This window comes from Leguminivora glycinivorella, chromosome 27 (genome assembly GCF_023078275.1).
Source record: "Leguminivora glycinivorella isolate SPB_JAAS2020 chromosome 27, LegGlyc_1.1, whole genome shotgun sequence".
Taxonomy (NCBI): Eukaryota; Metazoa; Arthropoda; class Insecta; order Lepidoptera; family Tortricidae; genus Leguminivora; species Leguminivora glycinivorella.
The window spans coordinates 2,517,188-2,539,572 of record NC_062997.1 but is presented as its reverse complement, the minus strand read 5'-3'; the positions used below and the strand labels follow the sequence as shown (position 1 = coordinate 2,539,572).

The 22,385-nt window shown below is 39.8% G+C and overlaps 1 protein-coding gene across 3 annotated transcripts in view; it reads right to left on the bottom strand.

The window, feature by feature from the left end:
• Positions 1–20,783, bottom strand: part of LOC125240278 (Krueppel-like factor 3) — a 117,099-nt gene extending 96,316 nt beyond the window's left edge. The window contains exons 1-3 of one of the 3 annotated variants that reach the window (XM_048148142.1): positions 20,736–20,783; positions 17,356–17,512; positions 15,618–15,679 (exon numbers count right to left, since the gene is read on the bottom strand). In XM_048148142.1, coding sequence (XP_048004099.1) covers positions 15,618–15,629 — 12 coding nt within the window. In that variant the 5' untranslated portion in view covers positions 15,630–15,679; positions 17,356–17,512; positions 20,736–20,783. Of the gene's footprint in view, positions 1–15,617; positions 15,680–17,355; positions 17,513–19,795; positions 19,911–20,735 lie in introns of those variants that run through there. The other 2 variants (XM_048148144.1, XM_048148143.1) reach the window with 2 other exon arrangements.
• Between the last annotated feature and the right edge of the window lie 1,602 nt (positions 20,784–22,385).

Genomic DNA, 22,385 nt, shown 5'->3' with positions numbered 1-22,385 from the left:
CCGCTATAGGCCTGGTCTATAACAGGATCAAATATGACTACTATAGAACAATATTATTATATAATGGTGTTAGAAATCACTGTTATGCAATCAATTTGCGCTATTGAGGTTCCCGACAAGCCGCTATAGTTGTTGCGTTATACAGCTAAAAGGTGTTATTAGGAAGTGATGTAAACGTTTATATCACCATTTTATAGAGCCGCTATAGGCCTGGTCTATAACAGGATCAAATATGACTACTATATAACAATATTATTATATAATGGTGTTAGAAATCACTGTTATGCAATCAATTTGCGCTATTAAGGTTCCCGACAAGTCGCTATAGTTGTTGCGTTATACAGCTAAAAGGTGTTATTAGGAAGTGATGTAAACGTTTATATCACCATTTTATAAAGCCGCTATAGGCCTGGTGTATACAGGATCAAATATGACTACTATAGAACAATATTATTATATAATGGTGTTAGAAATCACTGTTATGCAATTAATTTACGCTATTAAGGTTCCCGACAAGCCGCTATAGTTGTTGTGTTATACAGCTAAAAGGTGTTATTAGGAAGTGATGTAAACGTTTATATCACCATTTTATAGAGCCGCTATAGGCCTGGTCTATAACAGGATCAAATAACCTACTAAAGAACAATATTATTGTATAATAGTGTTAGGAATCACTGTTATGCTATCAATTTGCGCTATTAAGGTTCCCAACAAGCCGCTTATAGTATTTTTAGTAGTCGTATTTTAACAGAAATTAAAACCTAACTATACCACTATTTTGGGATATAGTGGCTTTGGAAAACACTGCTACAGTATTTATAGTATGAATTTTTTGAAACGAACGTTTCTAAACAAAGGTATTGTTCCTTTTGTGTTGAGCGGGAGCTTCTGTATTTGCACGCGCTAAGACAACAAGAAGCAACTGTATCCTGATAATTGTAAGGTTCAAATCTGTACAGCAGCAAATTTGAGATAGATTATTTTGGAAATGTGAAGCGATAGACCACACCGCTATAGGTGCGAAAATACAGCGCTTCTAATACTTTGATACTTGATGGTGTAAGTATAGTACATATAGTTATAATAATCATCGGTAATATGTCAGTCTGTATAATAAAAATAACACGTTTAAACAGCGAAACTGCCAGATTAAAAGGTTGATAAGCACCTGGCACCTTAAGGTGTCATCGCAAAGTGACAATAAACACTGATAAGGTTTTTCAATCTGACCGCCATTGTTATGTTTTGTTATAAATACGGTTTACGGTTTGTTTAGTTATTTATGTTATTTTATTTATCAAGACTTGTACCTAATATTTATGTAATTACTATTTATATATTGCTATATACAATTGTTGATTGTTAACAAAATCATTAATAAAAAATAACAGTGATAATATACGTGTTTCATTACTTACAGCACCACCACCAAGTATCAAAGTATTAGAAACGCTGTATTTTCGCACCTATAGCGGTGTGGTCTATCGCTTCACATTTCCAAAATAATCTATCTCAAATTTGCTGCTGTACAGATTTGAACCTTACAATTATCAGGATACAGTTGCTTCTTGTTGTCTTAGCGCGTGCAAATACAGAAGCTCCCGCTCAACACAAAAGGAACAATACCTTTGTTTAGAAACGTTCGTTTCATAAAATTCATACTATAACACTGTAGTAGTGATATGAATAACATTATAGAGCTATTTTGATGTATAATGAAGTTTTCAGGATACGTTTATATAGCTTTGAAAAGCGTTAATAGTCGTTTTCTAATGCCTTTTATATCTCATCGCCGTATACGTCACAATAACTCTTTTATATCACAGAACTGTGGAATAATGGTTTCGGTATCTCTTTTAAAACAATAGCGTTATAGCTGAGTTTACTATATGTTTTATAAAAAAAAAACTGTTTAGAAGATCTTTCTATAGTAAAACATTGAAAACAAGTATTGTTTTCTATATAAAGAACTTATAAGTTAAACTGGATCATAGTTAAAGACTCATGCAACCCTAATTGAATCCACAATGGCGGGCTTATGGCAGTGAATGCGTATGATAAGTGACATAGTCGAACTATAAAAGCGTATGTTTTACTTCTTGGATCCATAGTAGAAACTATGGTGCCAATAATTTTATTGTATTAAATTATATTTATTTATTTTATTCAAAACAGGTATAAATCGAGGGCGCACTTAAAATACTCCATTAAACTAATATTCTTTTAACGGTAAAATTTCCATCGCATACCTTTTTGCAGTAATGATGGAATTATACGAAATCCAAATTATTTTGATTGACACTAAACTTCACAAGTTCACACGCCACTTTTCATAAAGTTCCTCGTTTAGAACTGTTTTTGTTAAATATTACACACATTAAATTATTTTAGAAATTTCATTCATTCGCATTAAAAGGGACGGCAACTGCTATTACAGAACAAAAAACCTGTATAACGGAATCTCAAATGCTACTATAGCATAAATTGATACTATAATAGCGTTACTGTGTCCTCTATATCAACAAATTAGCACAATAGTCATCATCACATCACCATTATAGACCTTAAACGTCACGGATGATACTGCTATAGCCCTATTATATCACTAAATGGCTGCATAATTGCGCCAAATCGGCTCTACAGTACCAATATAGACTATTTATAGGACCATTTAATGTGATTTAATTTGGTGCTCTCGACCACTATAGGACCAGAAATTGTTACTTGGTTACTGATAATTTACGCTAGTTGACGCGTGACTGTCGCTAGATGTCACAACTATGCCTATACAAATAACTCGCATTTACTGATGTATGATTGAGTTACAACTCTTCCCTTAAGTTACGACATGCTTAAGCGTCGTCGCTGATCGCATGCGTAATAATAACGTCGATAGACCATGCGCAGATCCAGGGGGGGGTCATGGGGGTCATGACCCCCCCCCCCCCCCCCTGGAGCCTAGGTTGGCCATACAAATAGACCACGTGACCACCCCGTGGGGCCTGGGCCTTTACCACGTGGATCCGCGCTTGCGATAGACCCGGCCGCGGCAAAAACTCATGATATCATTCAACAAACAATTAGCGCTTATCGATTAATCCAACGAATTAAATCGTAATAGAAGAAAATTATCGATGCGCAACTTTGTATGGATTAGATAACACAGAGTTAAAAGTCGGGCAGAGGTACAATCGATCAGACGGAACAGTGATAAAGAAAATAACCTAATCACAAAATAAAAAAATTGAAAAAACCCCCGACCGCGACAGAACACCGATTTACATGAAACATGGCTAAGAACACTCCCGACTTACTCAGCTTTCAGACAAAAAAAACAAATCCAAATTGGTTCATCCGTTCGGGTGCTACGATGCCACAGACAAACACACACACAGACAGACAGCTGTCTTTTTTTTCAAAATTGTAATTTTCTGGTTATGTCAGATTATGATTTTTCAGATTATGAATTACTAGCCTTTGCCCGCGGCTTCGCTCGCGTTAGAAAGAGTAGCCTATGTCACTCTGCATCCCTTCAACTATCTCCACTTAAAAAAAATTAAGGTAGGCTGCGTCAGGGACACAGCCGCGATGGATAACGTGAAACGTTGTGTGGACCACCGCTACTGAGGAGGGTACGTAACTAACTAGCGAAGGCCGCAGGCCGAGCTGCGGATAGACAGTGCTCCCAGGTATAACAATAATAAGTGTCTAAAAAGCGAAGCGGCGGGCCGGAGGCCCAACGCTGAGCTTCGAAACCCAGCGAAGGGCGAAGGCCGAGCTCCGCGTAGGGCCGAAGGCCCGGAGCGTCCCCGCGGCGCTCACAAGTACGCGAGGCCGCAGGCCGAGCTGCGGACAGATAGTGCTCCCACACAGAGCAATAATAAAAGTGTCTAAAAAGCGAAGCGGCGGGCCGGAGGCCCAACGCTGAGCTTCGAAACCCAGCGAAGGCCGAAGGCCGAGCTCCGCGTAGGGCCGAAGGCCCGGAGCGTCCCCGCGGCGCTCACAAGTACGCGAGGCCGCAGGCCGAGCTGCGGACAGATAGTGCTCCCACACAGAGCAATAATAAAAGTGTCTAAAAAGCAAAGCGGCGGGCTGGAGGCCCAACGCTAAGCTTGGAAACCCAGCGAAGGCCGAAGGCCGAGCTCCGCATAGGGCTGAAGGCCCGGAGCGTCTCCAAGAGGCTCACAAGTACGCGAGGCCGCAGGCCGAGCTGCGGACAGATAGTGCTCCCACACAGAGCAATAATAAAAGTGTCTAAAAAGCGAAACAGCGGGCCGGAGGTCCAACTCCCACGCAGAACAATTATAAAAGTGAACCATTATATCTGTAGCTCGGCCTGCGGCCTCGCGTAAAAACACTAAACGTAAACAAAATACTAAAGACAAGACCGTGGGGCCTTCGGGGCCTGCGCACTACCAAAAAGTACTGTACATATAAATAAATAAATAAATATTGGACGACACCTTACACAGATCAACCTAGCCCTAAACTAAGCAAAGCTTGTACTATGGGTGCTAGGCTACGATATACATACTTATTATACATAGTACTTTACTGAATTTTAACTACAATGAATCATTATCGCTTGATCGTATGTTATATGCAGCCGCCGGCGCCATTCATTCTAGTGCATATTTGGGGAGATGAATATGTTTTACTACAGAAAATGTATATTTATTCCAATCCTTATTAGTTAGTCTTAGTATTTTAAGTACCTTTTTACGGTTATATGCTTAAATTTTTGCATACGATGGCCTTAAAAAACGAATCGGAAGAGCTAGTCTCTTCCGATTCGTTTGTTGTTTTTTTTGCTTGCTTCGGTATGTTATATGCGATGGCGGCGCCATACATTCTAATGCATATTTGAGGAGATGAATATGTTTTACTATAGAAAATGTATATTTATTGTAATCCTTAGTAGTTGGTCTTAGTATTTTAAGTACTTTTTTACGGTTATATGCTTAAATTTTTGCATACGATGGCCTTAAACGAATCGGAAGAGACAAGATTGCTTCGGTATGTTATATGCGACAGCGGCGCCATACATTCTAATGCATATTTGAGGAGATGAATATGTTTTACTATAGAAAATGTATGTTTATTGTAATCCTTATTAGTTAGTCTTAGTATTTTTAGTCATTATTGACGGTTTTATGCTTTAATTTTAGCATATGATTGCCTCAAACGAATCGAAAGAGTCACGATTGCCAACAAGTTTCAGTACATTGCCAACCGTTGCCGCCGCCATAGTTTCTAATGCATTATTTGATAAGATGAATAAGTTTTACTTGGATAATGTATATTTATTGTAATCCTTATTAGTTAATCTTAGTGTTTTAAGTAATTTTTGACAGTTTTATGCTTTAATTTTTACATACGATGTCCTCAAATATGAACAAGCACCAAATTTTTGTAAAAAATGCCACATTATTGAGTTTTTCCAGCTGGTCATAAATAAATATGTTAGTTTTTTATAATATTTCGATAATTTAGCACGAGATCTATCTAACAATACCATTTTATGGTACAGCACAATACAATTTTTGTGAGTACTTGCTAAGCAAACAATACAAAAAACGCCATTTTTGACCCGAATGGAACGCTTATACCGCAAAAGTGGCGCCATCTGTATCAGCAACTTATGTATGTCCGAGTAACGGCTACTTTCCTCTACACACTCATATTAAAATTATTTATATGGGTATTATAGTTACAGAGATATAAGCCGCCGCGCCATAACACTTTTCGTTACACCTGGTTTTCGGTCCGGTCACTCTACTACGGGTTTTTAAAGACGTTCACCTAACGTTTCACGTCAAAATCACGACAATTTGTCGCTCCGTTTTGCCGTGAAGGACGGACAAACAAACAGACACACACACTTTCCCATTTATAATATTAGTATGGATAAGACTGTCTATTGCCGGCCTACCTCTGTCTTTATTCCTCTGTGACGAACAGCTAAATAATACGTTAGCGTGTTACATCGCCATAATTCATACCATCCTCGATAGCGGTATGAAATGAACGCAGTTGAATCCAGCAATTAGTGTTACTAACACTATAGTAGCCGTGACGTCTGTAATCTAATTTCATAATATCCTTTGGCACTGTTCCCACCAAAAGCTAGTAAGCTATAAGCTATAATGAACAAAAGACAGCCGCTCCCGTGTAAACATAACCTAACCACAAAATTAAAATTTTGAAAAAACCTCCGACCGCGACATAGTGGACTGATTTTCATAAAACATGGCTAAGAACACTCCCGACTAACTCAGCTTTCAGACAAAAAAAAAATCAAAATCGGTTCATCCGTTCGGGAGCTACGATGCCACAGACAGGCAGACACGTCAAACTTATAACATCCGTCGTTTTCGCGACGGGGGTTAAAAATTGTTTAGCATTACTTTTTGTTCGTCGCGACATCTATTGACAAGTAGCAGATAATTTACGATAGTTGAAGCGTGATTGACGCGTGGATGACGCTAGATGTCACTACAAATAACTTATATTTACTGATGTATGGAGTTATAACTAGTTCCTTACTTATTGCTCTATGATTCAAACGCAATTCTTATTTTTAACCCTGTCTGTCTGTGTGTGAGTCTGTCTGTGGCATCGTAGCTCCCGAACGGATGAACCGATTTAGATTTAGTTTTTTTTTTGTGAGACAGACAGACAGACACGTCAAAGTTATAACAGCCCGTCGTTTTTGCGTCGGGGGTTAAAAAATCACAAAATCGATTTTTTTTTTTTTTTTTTGAGACTAAATAAATGTATTGGATGTAACAATAGAGTAGTGCTTTCACATATTCACTAATACCTAATGTAGGTATAAAAACATACTTATAAAAACACTTAAATTAAAATCTTACAAATAAAATAAAACTAAATTATAACTAAATCACTACTTAAAAATAAGCTTATAATAAATAATACTAAAGAAATAATTAGAAAATAATAATAAAAATAAAAGAACCCAATTATAAAAAGAAAAAACCATCTAACAAATCCGCCTGCGGCATGGTGCCCATTATGCTGGCGGCATTTCCTCGCTGTATCGCCAGTGCGATACGTTGCGAGAAATACGCGCCAGCTCTAGGGTCTCCAGTAGAGTCGATAAGCCGAGCCGACAGAGCTCCCACAAAGGCTTTCATGTCGGCCGACCAAGGACCCAGTGTCTCCATAGCAAGCGCCGCAAACTCGTAGTCCTTAAGCAAGGACGAGTATTTGCGGCGCTTGAGAATCTGGGCCTGGTCAGCCGCACCACCGGCCTGAGTGCGGGTCGCCTGGATATGGGACTGCGCGAAGGTATCTACGCAAGTAGCGTCCCATACCAGGGCTCTGCCTAGTTTCCACGGCACCAAAGTGGCCCCGTCGGGACGCTTGCCATCGTCCCTTACCATACCTGTGGGTTCGAGAACTGCAGGCACAGAGGCGGTGGCAAGCGAGCGACGGACCAAATCATTAATGGTGCCATGGCGAAACAGGCGACCGGCGCTTTTGCTGCATGAAAGTCCATGTCGGCCCAGCTCATCGACATTTTTGCCGCAGGAGCACTTGTGAGGGATACATATTTTGGACCCAAGCCTTAAGCATATAGCTATTCTCAAGCTACTTGGGTCCAAAACAGTGCCAATCTGTCGCGATGGAAGTGCCCGAAGCCAGTGGCCGGACTCGGGAACTGAGACGGCGAGGATTCGGGCACGTTCAAAATCGTCCGGACTCTCAACCAGTAGTGTATCATGGGCTGCTTTTAGGAGGGGAGAGTCCCAAGCCCGCTGGCTGTGACGGGCGACCGGGATGTCCGCACTTGGACATGATTCACACCAGGCCTCCCTGGCCTCCTTCAGACTCGCTATCTCATCATCAGGTATCTGAGTACGGTTTAAAATAATACCGACAAGAGACAGCGAGCCGTATACAGAAGCCAGGAAAGCGGGTAGAGCCGAACTGGTCGAAGTGCGGACACCCAGACCACCAAGCCTTACAGGAAGAACCGCTTGGGCCCACGACCTTGTATCAAGATGGATGTTGAGAGTTTTGGAGAGAGTTGCCTGAAGTGAGGAATCTATGGAGGACAAAATAGATGGAAATTTCCAAATTGGGCAACTGCGGAGTAAATACATGAATTTAGGCGTAAATAAACAAAACCGGATAATGAAAAGGGCCATATGGGGATTTATTTGAAATAGAAGATCTGAGGTGTTATTAAATAAATTCAACTTACAGTTAATAACGGGTTCGATCGATTCATCAAAAATAGGTGAGCCTAAAAGAGTGAGGGATGTTTTCGAATGAACAGAAATATTTGGTAGAATGGCGTTGAAATTGGTTAAAATGTCTATTTTTGTATTCAAGGGAACGTGATCTGGAATGTAGATTTCGCATTTGGTAAAATTTAAAGCCAGGCCGATTTCTGAGAATTTATCTATGATAGACTGTATATCTTGTAGCACGGTGGGTGCGTCCCCGCCGAGAGAGCCATCATCCAAGTACCACAAGTTGAATTTAGAATTTAGATTAGAAATGATGGGATGGATGACTAAACTAAAAATTGCGGGCCCAAGGGGGTCGCCCTGTTGGCAGCCCATACTTGATAAAATTGATTCATTGCCAAACAATAATTTTGATGGTGCTCCGTAGCACTGCCAAAGGTATGTGTAGATTTCAGGCAGTTCTTTTTTGACTTGAGCTAACAGAGCACCGCGGTCGACCGAATTAAACGCATTTTTGACATCAATTTTTACAAATACATCGTAGTCCGGACGATTGAGGAATGTGCGCGCAGCGTGCACAGCCGCCTCGCAACCCCCCTTTACGCCAAATCCTAGCTGCCGAGGTTTAAAGATGTTCGTTAATCTTTGATTAAATTGTTTGCAACATAATTTTGATGTTAAACGTCTGAGGGTGCAGCCAACCGCAATCGGGCGGATGCCACCGTCCTTCTTCGCCAACGCCACTAGGTTGGCGCCGTATAGTAGTGGGACAATATCCGTGTTTACTCGGCCTGAAAGCATTAGGTTAATTAAAGATGTTATTTCTTTGAGTAGGGCTGACCTCGCATCTCCCAACATCATCGCAGTCAGATCCTTTAAATGTTGAGGAGACAAGCCATCAATCCCGCCAGCTGACCCGTTAGGGAAAGAAGCGATGGCTTGGCTCACTGCATCTTCGGTGACAGTAACGGAAGGATCGTCGATGGAGGGTGGATTAGGCAGTATTGAAGAGATGGGGGGTACTGGATGTTTTTCTTTTAAGGCAGCATAGGTGGCAGCTGAGTGTGCAGCTAAGTCGTCGCTGGAAAATAAAAGTCGAGCAGCTCCACTCACATTTCCCTCTGAAAGTTTATTTTCTATTGATTTTATTTTGTTATTAAGCGAATTATGACTTAATCGTGTATATCCAGAGAGTTGAGTAATGTCTGGTAAGTCGGAGATAGATAAGGAGTTTATTTTAATTTGAGAGGTGAGTGAGGCCTTTTTTGATTTTTCGACATGTAAAACTGTATAGGGAAAAGTGAGCAGACGTTCCCATGCTTTAAAAGAATTTTCTGCGACAACCTTGGCTACACACTCAGTGAGGCAGCGTGCGACAGTGTAACGCGCACCGCGGGGTATTCGTTTTATAATTGGGTAGTTGCACTTCAACAGCCCAAGTCGTTCCGCAAGTGGTATTTCTACCGTTAGCGGTGTTGCCGCAGAACCCCCAGTAGAGGTAGGTTGTGTAGGTTGCGAAACACTGGTAATCGGCTGGTCGGTATCCACACGGGTGCCATGTTTGAAAGTCGTGTGGATAGCGAGACCCCGCCGACCTTTGTATAGCTTTCCATCCGAGCAAGAAGGGCAATGCAGCAACTCCGGCGGATTCAGGCATGGTTGCGAAGGCATAAAGTAAATTAATACTAAAAATAAAAATAAAGTCTAAACAGCTAGAAATATAAAACAATTAACATTATAATTATACGTAAAAATAAGTATTATCACTAAATTGCTTTGGGTATACCCAAAGCAAAAGTATGTGTAACGCAAGGTAAAACAGTCTTGAATATGCGCATCAACCACTGGATGTAAACAGAAAAAGAAAATACATAGTAGGTACTTAATCACCACCACTAAACACGATATATCACCAACAAAATATTGACAATTGACACTTCTCGAACAAGAAAATATTGATTATTTCGTAGTTTTTTTTATATTAAACAGTCAGTGAATGTCCTTCATAGTAAGGAAATAGAAGTAGAGCAGCGAACGAGACGCTCCAAATCCTTCAAACGGCGCTCCGTCGCTTTTGCCCTGCCGCGCCGCTGCTTCTGCTCTGCCGCCGCGGTCGCGGACCGTCGATGTCGACTTGCCGACCTGGGCAAGGAGCGCACCGAGCGCACGACCTGCACGAATAACCCGCTTCCAAACTGCAGCTCTGCGCCCGCTTGATGAAGTCTCCGTCTAGTTTAATAGTTCTGGAAGGCCACTTAACGATGTGACTTCAAGTTCATTATTGAGTGTAGACATCTGAAGATTTTTCATGGCAATTTTGAAACATTTAAAAGCAAATAACACGAAAATTTAGTTTAAATTTAAACATGAAAATTTTTGGCATCCAGTTGACATGACAGCGAACGTACTGAATTGGTCGATGTTCAAAAAGCGACCGCCAGAGGGAGCGATAAAACCGACACGAGATATTTAACGTTTTTAGATACTTTAAAGGTTGTTAAAACAGCAATTACTAGTATCAGAATAAACCACAGATAAAAAACTAGTTCCCAACGTGTTTTTTCGCCGTCTGGCTAAGAGTAGCGACCTTCACCCAGAAAGACGGAGGCGCGGTTCGCGTTAAAAACTTAGGTTGATCGACGTTAGTGCGTTTTCACATTATCCGATCCGATCCCTTTTTACTGTGTATTTAACACAGCAAAAGGGAATGTACAAGTTTCTAATGGGGTGGCAACGCGCATGTGACACTCTTTCAGTTGCAGACGTCCATAGGTTACGGTGACCGCTTTCCATCAGGCGGGCCGTACGCTTGTTTGCCACCGACGTAGTAAAAAAAAAATCGGATGCAGGACTGATATCCGATACATTATAGGCGCCAGTTTGGATTGTTTCCATTGAAATCCTTCCGACATCCGATATCTTATGTCCGATAAGGCACTGGTCACACCAAAAGAGACTAAACGATGAGCTATCGGCAATAGAAACGGAAAAAAGATAGCCCCGTGTAAATATAATCTAACTACAAAACTTTAATTTTGAAAAAACCTCCGACATAGTGGACCGATTTCCATCAAACATGGCTAAAAACACTCCCGACTAATTCAGCTCTCAAACAAAAAAAAACTAAATCTAAATCGGTTAATGCGTTCGGGAGCTACAATGCCACAAACAGTCACGTCAAACTTCGTCGTTTTTGCGTCGAGGGTTAAAAACGGAACCCTTAACTTTAAGGATCACTTTGTTGTCCCGTCCGTCTCTGTCAAGACGCTTTTCCTCGGGTATGGAGATATCAAGCTGGAATTTATATCGAATACTCAGGTCTACTGTCCCTTGGAGCGGAGTGCATATCAAGCAATTGAAGCTCATACAAGTGTCCTAACCACAGAGAACCTCCTATAGAGTGGCAGTCTTGTATATTTGGTTCGCGATACGAGTCACCACTGTTTGGGGTGCGAGGAGCGGGCGGGGAATGTGTTAAGCGCGCTGTGATTGGCCGTTTCAAGGACGGCGGGCAGTCGCGCCAAATGAAAAGGGACAGAAGTATGACTGTCCCTCTACTGACGCGTAAGTGGCCAATGTAAGTTGACCTATGCCGGCTCTGAATAAATTATAAATATGACTTATTTGTGGAATGTAATGCCGTCTGTTTTTAAATTTGAGCTTCTTGTTACCTTTCCACACCATTTCACACTAAGACATCTTTAAGGCATCAAAATACCCTTTTCCAATTTTTTTGTGCGAAAAACACGCGCTGCTTTCGGGTCTGTTACTTGGTCGATACTGATCGGGCACGGCGAGCGCCCGCGCTTATATCAGTGCAAATACTAGGAAGGCTGGCCACCGCGAGTCGTCTTGTAATAGATGTCTATAGGGGTTGGTCTGTGGTCCTAACTATCCTGAGTCGACGCTGGATAGGATGTACGCAGCTCGCTCACCCCGCTAAACGCTCTGCTCCGAGCGTCCACTCAGGCCAGACACTTTGGTTTAAGACGATACAGGAGTGGTAAATTCTCCATACAAACGCTCTCGACTATTTCCTCCCTGGTTTTTGAAGATAGAGCACTGATTTATTCAACACAGATTATTATTATTTTTATCTGTATCGGACCGTTTTGATTTTCTTGATATTCTTATTTTTAAAGACGCTAGAGCCAATCAAAAATTTCCAAAAACGGCCTTAATGATGGCGCAAAAAAAGGTCTGGTATTCAAAATTGGTAACAATTAGCCAAAAAAACTAAACGTTCCGACACAGATAATTTCATTGTTATTCACATTCTCAAATTTCGTTACGATTCTTTAAGTTTTGAAGGAGGAAACAGTCGAGAGCGGAATCTCGATTTAAAAGATTTTTTCGCAATATCTTTTAACTGAGTTGTTCTTAACCCTTAAATACATGACCTTGACAAAGATTTATTCAAATTTTAATTTTGACATGCTGTCAATAGAGTCAAAAATGCATGATGCATATATACATCACTATGCATTTAAGGGTTAATGGACAATTTTTTTTCGATAAATCTAGTTAATAACACTTGTTTTAACTAAAATTCCCAAGTTGAAAGGGGGGCTCCTTTCCATTTTAGCATTTTCGCTCCTGTAGCGTCTTAAGATTATGCACAAACGATAGCAACAGTACTCATCCGTAACCTCTATGCCGCAGAGATGAGCATTTCGCAATCAAGATTGATGCACCAACCTTGCTCTGAGCGTATAAACGTTGCCTCATTAAGTAATAGGTACCTACACATCAATTTGATTTACCAACTTCAAATAAGTAGGTAAAAATCTTGTCGCCTTTACGTCGGTAGCTTAGCGGTTACTTTCAACGCGTAAGTTGCGAGTTCATACCCTACCTCGGTTAAATGCGGTTCCTAATAATAATAGGCTAGTTTCCATAATATACTTAAAATAATTGTTATTTGTTATACAGGGGGGCAAAGTTGTATTTTAACGTCGAGTGTGGAATTTTTAACACACGAGAAGTAAAATACATTTCCACCCGAGTGTAACATAAAACTTTTCTTCTCACTATAGCGAGGAAACTACAACGCAAAAAATGCGTTTATCACTGCTTCCAGTAGTTTCACAAGTGGTAAATCATCTTTATTACTAGATTCACCTACTTTTATCAATGTTATTGCAGTTAATTTGATTTTATTCAAGGTCAAATTACTTTACCCACTAGTGGATAAAATGCGTTTTAACCCGCTGCTATTAAAGGACAAAACACGTGTTTCCGAGCTAGTGAGGGGAAAAATATTTTATGCAGTGCACGAAATAAAGCACCACATAATTACAAGAAAAATATGGACATTAGTTATGTTTCAATATAAGAGAAAGAATAGACCGTGAGTATTTCAATATAGTGAGTATTTCAATATAGTGAGTATTTCGTGAGTATATCAATTTTACTTATAACATTTATTATGGGACCAATGCTGAAATATACAATAGTACATTACGATACATTAAATATCAATAGACTCCTCAGTATTTCATAGTAATTCCATATTAGCAAATCGTTTTGATATTGACAGTTTTAAAAAAGAAGCTGATTTGACTAGTAGGAAACTAGCCTATTGTACCTATAGATAGACGTCCCACTGTTGGGCACAAGCTTTCTCTTATGCATCAGATGGATCGGGCTACAGTCCCCACGCTACCCCCAATGCGGATTGGGGACTTCACATAGACCTTTGAACCCTTCGCAGATGTTTTCCTTCACCGACAAGTGAAAAGTTTTGTTGGGGGTTAAGTATAGATGATAACCTAACCACAAAATTAAAATTTTGAAAAAACCCCGACCGCGACATAGACCGATTTTCATGAAACATGGCTCAGACTAAGAACACTCCCGATTTACTCAGCTTTCAGACAAAAAAAATTAAATCCAAATCGGTTCATCCGTTCGGGAGCTACGGTGCCACAGACAGACACACACACACACACACACACACACACACACACACACACACACACACACACACACACACACACACACACACACACACACACACACACACACACACACACACACACACACACACACACACACACACACACACACACACACACACACACACACACACACACACACACACACACACACACACACACACACACACACACACACACACACACACACACACACACACACACACACACACACACACACACACACACACACACACACACACACACACACACACACACACACACACACACACACACACACACACACACACACACACACACACACACACACACACACACACACACACACACACACACACACACACACACACACACACACACACACACACACACACACACACACACACACACACACACACACACACACACACACACACACACACACACACACACACACACACACACACACACACACACACACACACACACACACACACACACACACACACACACACACACACACACACACACACACACACACACACACACACACACACACACACACACACACACACACACACACACACACACACACACACACACACACACACACACACACACACACACACACACACACACACACACACACACACACACACACACACACACACACACACACACACACACACACACACACACACACACACACACACACACACACACACACACACACACACACACACACACACACACACACACACACACACACACACACACACACACACACACACACACACACACACACACACACACACACACACACACACACACACACACACACACACACACACACACACACACACACACACACACACACACACACACACACACACACACACACACACACACACACACACACACACACACACACACACACACACACACACACACACACACACACACACACACACACACACACACACACACACACACACACACACACACACACACACACACACACACACACACACACACACACACACACACACACACACACACACACACACACACACACACACACACACACACACACACACACACACACACACACACACACACACACACACACACACACACACACACACACACACACACACACACACACACACACACACACACACACACACACACACACACACACACACACACACACACACACACACACACACACACACACACACACACACACACACACACACACACACACACACACACACACACACACACACACACACACACACACACACACACACACACACACACACACACACACACACACACACACACACACACACACACACACACACACACACACACACACACACACACACAGACAGACACGTCAAACACGTATAGGCAACACCCCGTCGTTTTTGCGTCGGGGGTTAAAAATTGAACTTACCATGAAAACCATTAAGTGTAGTTTGTGCCTGCTTCACCTTCGTTATATGCAGGCTTCATGATCTGCGGAAGAAGAACAATATTTAATAAATTTTGCTCGTTGGGCCGACGACATCCAGAAAATTGCGGGTCACAACTGGATGAAAGTAGCACAGTGTGCGTAGCCGAATTCACAAACGCTCACGGTAATAATCTCTTTCGTAGCTATCTATCTCTATCGCTCTTGCGACAGAGCCAGACTACATTTCTGCGGCGTTTCGGTGGCGTTTCGCGTTGCAGAAATACTATTCGGCTACGCCCCCAGGACCGAGAGAAGTGGCGGATTTTTGTATGAAAAGGTGCAGCGATTTTTTCAGAAATGATTAACTCGTCCCTATATTACACGAAAATGATATACGATTTGCCCTAGTCGCTAAGAGCAAAAAGAAGTAATGCATACATAGATTTCACCGAGGAAACCGGCCCTTTCCCTTTGTCTTTGTGGGGGTAGTGACGTGCGATTTCATGACTATTGAGCTAAATCGGATGGTCATCAAAGAGAAATATTGTTAGGGGAAAATGAGCATAGTTTGAAAATTATAAGTTCTAGCTTTATACTTCCATAGACAATATTGTAGAGAATTTTATGAAGAATATACTTCTCCTAGACATCGTGATGATAGCTTTCACGGTTTTCATGGAAATATTAAAAAACTGAAATCAGGGATACAAAAGTGGGGGGAAAGAGGGGAAACATTGACACCTCGGCGTGTTTCTACTTCCATATTTTCTTATAAACCTATAAGCTATATATGTACATGCCAAGTTTCATGCTTTCTGCCTGACCGGACTGTACATCTGGTTAAGAACTCGGACTATAAATATTGACTAGTAGATAATATCTTGTGGCATTAAGTCTGCCTTTATCTCTTTTTTTGTACAGTCAGGAACAAATATATGAATAGAAAACAGCCAATTAAAATTTTGAAAAAACCCCGGACCGCGACATAGTGGGCCGATTTTCATGAAACATGGCTAAGAACACTCCCGACTAAGTAACACATAGGGTTGTAAATAGAAAAAAAACCAAATGTTTTTTTTCAGAATTGTGAAAAAAAACATGAAAAAAAACCGAGCACCTTGGTTTTTTTTCTAAATATGGTTTTTTTTCAGATGAACAAATAATACGACAATAACGGTTTTTCGTGAGTTGTAACGTGTTTCAATAACAATAACGTAAATTTTAATTCAATTAACGTTCAGTATACAAACGTTTATTGGGAAATCCCCGATGCTGCGTGTAGCGTGGAGAGGCAGTGGTGTTGCCAACAGTAAAAAGTGATAACTACCAACTACAGATTTCGTAAATGTTACTTTTATAAGACTAGAAATTAAAGTTATTTGATTAAATTCGTTTAATAGATAACGTTAAGTCTAAAAAACCGTATAAAAGTATTAACTACTTTGAAATTTTGAGATTTCGTACTTTAGAAAAAAAAAATTTTCTCCAGAAAAAAAAATGTTTTTTTTCACGGTTTTTTTTCATGTTTTTTTTTCAAGCCAGAAAAAAAAGTTTTTTTGCAACCCTAGTAACACAGCTTTCAAACAAAAAAAACTAAATCGAAATCGGTTCATCCGTTCGGGAGCTACGATGCCACAGACAGACACACACACAGACAGACAGACAGACACGTCAAACTTATAACACTGTCGTTTTTGCGTCGGAGGTTAAAAATAGTAAATAATAAAAGAAAACTTACCAGATAATTGTATCTCCATGTCACAAGCTCCATATAGCACCATTTTACCCTAATACTGGCCTAATAACTAGATATAAAGTTATCACATAGTATTTTAGGAAAACCACTGGCTTTTTATGTTCACTGTTCAATTATTTTATACCTATAGGATTTTAAACTAAACCATAAAAAGGGTAAATATTTTATAACCACAAAATTAAAATTTTGAAAAAACCCCCGACTGCGACATAGTTGACCGATTTTCATGAAACATGGCTAAGAACACTCCCGACTAACTCAGCTTTCAGACAAAAAAAACTAAATCTAAATCGGTTCATGCGTTCGGGAGCTACGGTGCCACAGACAGACACACACACAGACAAACAGACAGACAGACAGACAGACAGACAGACAGACAGACAGACAGACAGACAGACACGTCAAACTTATAACACCCCTCCGTTTTTGCGTCGGGGGTTAAAAACATAATCTAAATTGAATAAAAACTAATATTTAGTGTAAGGTACAACGGGTCAATTTTGACTCTGGGTCAAATGCAACTGATCCATTTTTTCCATGTTTTACTATGTTTGCATTATTAATTAATAATTACTTAGTGTCCACATAAGGTTTAACACGTTAAACCTTATGTCATGCTAGCATGATTATGTAAATTAGAAAATGTTTAATATATTTTCATAACAGTGAAAGAACATCAATATTGTGGCATGACCAGTCAAATCCTGTGCTAACTACCTATTTATGTATACTTTATTGACTAGTTTTTTTCTTTATGTTACATAAGAACATTAAGAACCATTTACAAAGACATGAACATATTACATAATATACATTTAACAATGCCTGAATTCAAATAAAGGGGTAGGCAGAGCACAACTACTCAAGTTTCAGTGCTACTCTTGGCAAACCTTAGGGTTTGAAAAAACCTAACCACAAAATGAACATACATACATACAATACATACAATCACGCCTGTATCCCATAAAGGGGTAGGCAGAACACATGAAACTACTAAAGCTTCAGTGCCACTCTTGGCAAATAAGGGGTTGAAAGGAAACGAAACTGTGACATTGCAGTGACAGGTTGCCAGCCTCTTGCCTACGCCACAATTTAACCCATATCCCATAGTCGCCTTCTACAACACCCACGGGAAGAAAGGGGGTGGTGAAATTCTTAACCCGTCACCACACAGGTCAAATTAACATTTAAAAAAACCCTGACCCCGACACAGTGGACCAAATTTCATGAAGCATGGCTATTCACTCCCAACTAATTCAGCTTTCAAACAAAAAAATCTAAATCTAAATTGGTTCATCCGTTCGGGAGCTACGATACCATAAACGCAGCACGAGCAGCAAGACACACACATAAGCAGACAGACAGACATGTCAAACTTATAACACCTCGTCGATTTTGCGTTGGGGGTTTATTAAAGAATGAAAACAATTGTGTTCATTAAAATTGTCTTGATGAATAGTGCCAGAGAAAAAGTGCAGTGTTATTTATTCAATCTAACCACAGAATTAAAATTTGGAAAAAACCCCTGACCGCAACATAGTAGACCGATTTTCATGAAACATGGCTAAGAATACTCCCGACTAACTCAGATTTCAGACAAAAAAAAACTAAATCCAAATCGGTTCATCTGTTTGGGAGCTACGATGTCACAGACAGACAGACACACACACACACACAGACAGACAGACAGACACGTCAAACTCCCTTCGTTTTTGCGTCAGGGGTTAAAAAGTTAGGGTTGGTTGATTAATACGTAAAAATCAGGATGTTCTCAATTTTCTAAAAGAGAATAATAATTTTCTGATTGACTTTTAGGTATCAGACTGTCAAAGAAAAGGCAGATGGAAATGACTCCACCAATAATAGTCTAACTGATGACCAGTGTGGCTGAGTTGGTAGTGACCCTGACTGCTAAGCCGCGGTCCTGGGTTCAAATCCCGGCATTTATTTGTGTGATGAGCACAGATATTTGTTAATGAGTCATGGATGTTTTCTATGTATATAAGAATGTATTTATCTATTTAAGTATGTATATCGTCGCTTAGCACCCATAGTACAAGCTTTGCTTAGTTTGGGGCTAAGTTGATGTTTATTATATGTTACATTAGTAACATTATTTAAAGTCTTGATTTGTAAGGATTGACTGTATTTTTAACTTTAATCATATTCTTGCAAAATATCCGTGAAACTACAAGTGAAAAAGATTAAAAGGAAAATAATTAAAATAATTGTAAAACTTTTGCAATTAATAAACACGAGGGATAACGAATGGATTATAGACACGAACAGCTAATTATTGATATATTTACGACTTTTAAACACGAAAATTGACTCGCATAAAAGCAAAATACAATAAAATAGTAGATCATAAAATAATAAATAAACATGGCCTAATAAAACCTGCAAATACTACAGTACACACCTATATCCTTTTGCAACATTGCATTAGAAACCAGTTTTCACTGTTTCAAAACTTTATAGCAAAAACTACAAAATATAAACAACATAATAACTTTATGAAGCGGATATAGTGCAAATAAAAAACCGGCCAAGTGCGAGTCGGGCTCGCGCACAAAGGGTTCCGTAGCAGCAAATATAATAAACCAATAACTTAACCAAAATTACAGTTAAATCAACCTATCTCAAAAACTATAAGAGATACTTTGATCAAACCAAAAATCGTTGAAAGAGTTAATTAGCATGCATCACCTCTATTTTTTTTAGAATTTTATACCCCGTAGTTATAAAAATAGAGGGGGGGGGACATACTTTTTACGACTTTGAGAGCTGATATCTCAAAAACCGTTCACTTTAAGAAAAATGTTTTTTAGAAAACTTTATATCATTTTAAAAGACCTTTCCATTGATACCCCACACGGGTATGTACATCGAAAAAAAAATTTTCATCCCTCAGTTACATGTATGGGGGCCCCACCCCCAATTCTTTTTTTTACTATTTAGTGTCATAATTTTGTAGCGGTTCATACAACACATATTCCCATCAAATTTCATCACTGTAGTACTTATAGTTTCCGAGTAAATCGGCTGTGACAGACGGACAGACGGACAGACGGACAGACGGACAGACGGACATGACGAAACTATAAGGGTTCCGTTTTTGCCATTTTGGCTACGGAACCCTAAAAACTTGTGTAATGTAAATGTTTTCAATGAACTGTCAAATTATTATACGACTTTATCGAAAAAGACAACTAGCGTGCAAACAATGCATGACACGTGTCTCGTCAATTCGGACGGGTAATACCACTTTTTTTTTCAAAATTTATATTTTTTTTACAATAATGACTTGGACACTAAGCATATTAAGCTACAAATCTGGAGGTTGTATATTTTGTTATTACTTATGAATTTAGTTTCGCTCGGTTGCCCGCGATACAGACCGCTGTCCGCGAGTAGCGGCCTTCTAATACTGTTTATTCTCAGCGCGGGAGCGAAACCCGGTTCGCAACGTAACCACCGATAGTGTTCAATGCACCTACAATGCCATAATAATTACTCGGACAATTACGGATACAAATTCAAACCACGCCGTGGAGGTCAATTGCATCAATCGAATAATCTTTTACTGTAGCATTCATTTAGTATTATAATCATACTTTAATTATTAGTTCCTAAGTTAAAATTACCGTAGAATTAATAAGTTTGCGTGTTGTATGCACGAATACTTTGCAAGTTTTTGTCGATAAGGAATTGTGGATATTTTAATGGTTTAATGTATAAATACGTGTTTAAGGCGCGTGCTTGAATTGATTCCATTGATTTATTGATGCCAAAGTAAATTACTTAATTGTACCTAAATAAGTATACTTCCATAATTATCAAATTAGGTATATGCAAATAATAATGGTAATATGAATTCACTAGAATGCTAGTGACGGATGGGCCTGAAGAGCAAGCACATGATTGACACGACAATATCTCGCCGCGACCTAAATTGACGATCAGTCGGGCCTAGTGCGTAGAATCTGCCTGCTATGCCACCGTCCTGAGTTCGAATCCCGGTACATTTATTTGTGTAATGAGCACAGATATATGCACTTGAGTCATGGATGTTTTCGATACTAATATGGAAGTTATGGAATGTATTTATTGCTAAACTAGCTTCTGCTCGCGGCTTCGCTCGCGTTAGAAAGAGACAAAAAGTAGCCTATGTCACTCTCCATACCTTTAACTATATCCACTTAAAATATCACGTCAATTCGTCACTCTGTTTTGCCGTGAAATACGGACAAACAAACAAACACACACTTTCCCATATTAGTATGAATTATAACAGTCATTCTCAAAGTGTGCTCCGCGGACCCCTAGGGCTCCGCAAAGCCTCTCTGGGGGCTCCGTGTGAATTTTGGGTACCTGATATGCATCAACTTTAACTCTCTTCCATAAAACCAAATATTCACCAATTGTTAAAAAATAAAAAACTGCTTCATGTAATACCTCACATTAGAATCTAGTGATTAGATTTTACTATCATGATTGCTTATTAAAATAAAGATTGCAATAAAAAAAAATTAAGGGTTCCGTCAGATGTTTTACTTTCTAAAAGGGTTCCATGGGAAAATGAGTTTGAGAACCGCTGGATTATAGTATGTATTTACATTTTTATCTGAGTAGCCACAACACAAGCCTTTTTGAGCTTAGGGGGCGCCCATTAATCACGTTTTTGGCTTATTTTAGATATCGAACCTCGCTATTGTCTTACTTGCCTTTAGTCTGGTGTGCCTCTAGCTTTATAGCCGTAACAGACTATCGCACCGCACCAAGGTCGCAATGCGGTGCGGAAATCTATTGACACTTATAGTTTATAGCATAGAGGAATAAGTAAGGGAAGAGTTGTAACTTTAATAACTCCATACATCAGTAAATGCGGGTTATTTGTATAGGCATAGTTAAGTGACATCTAGCGACAATCACGCGTCAACTAGCGTACATTATCAGTATTGCTACTTGTCAATAGATGTCGCCACGAACGAAAAGTCTAATGCTCATCA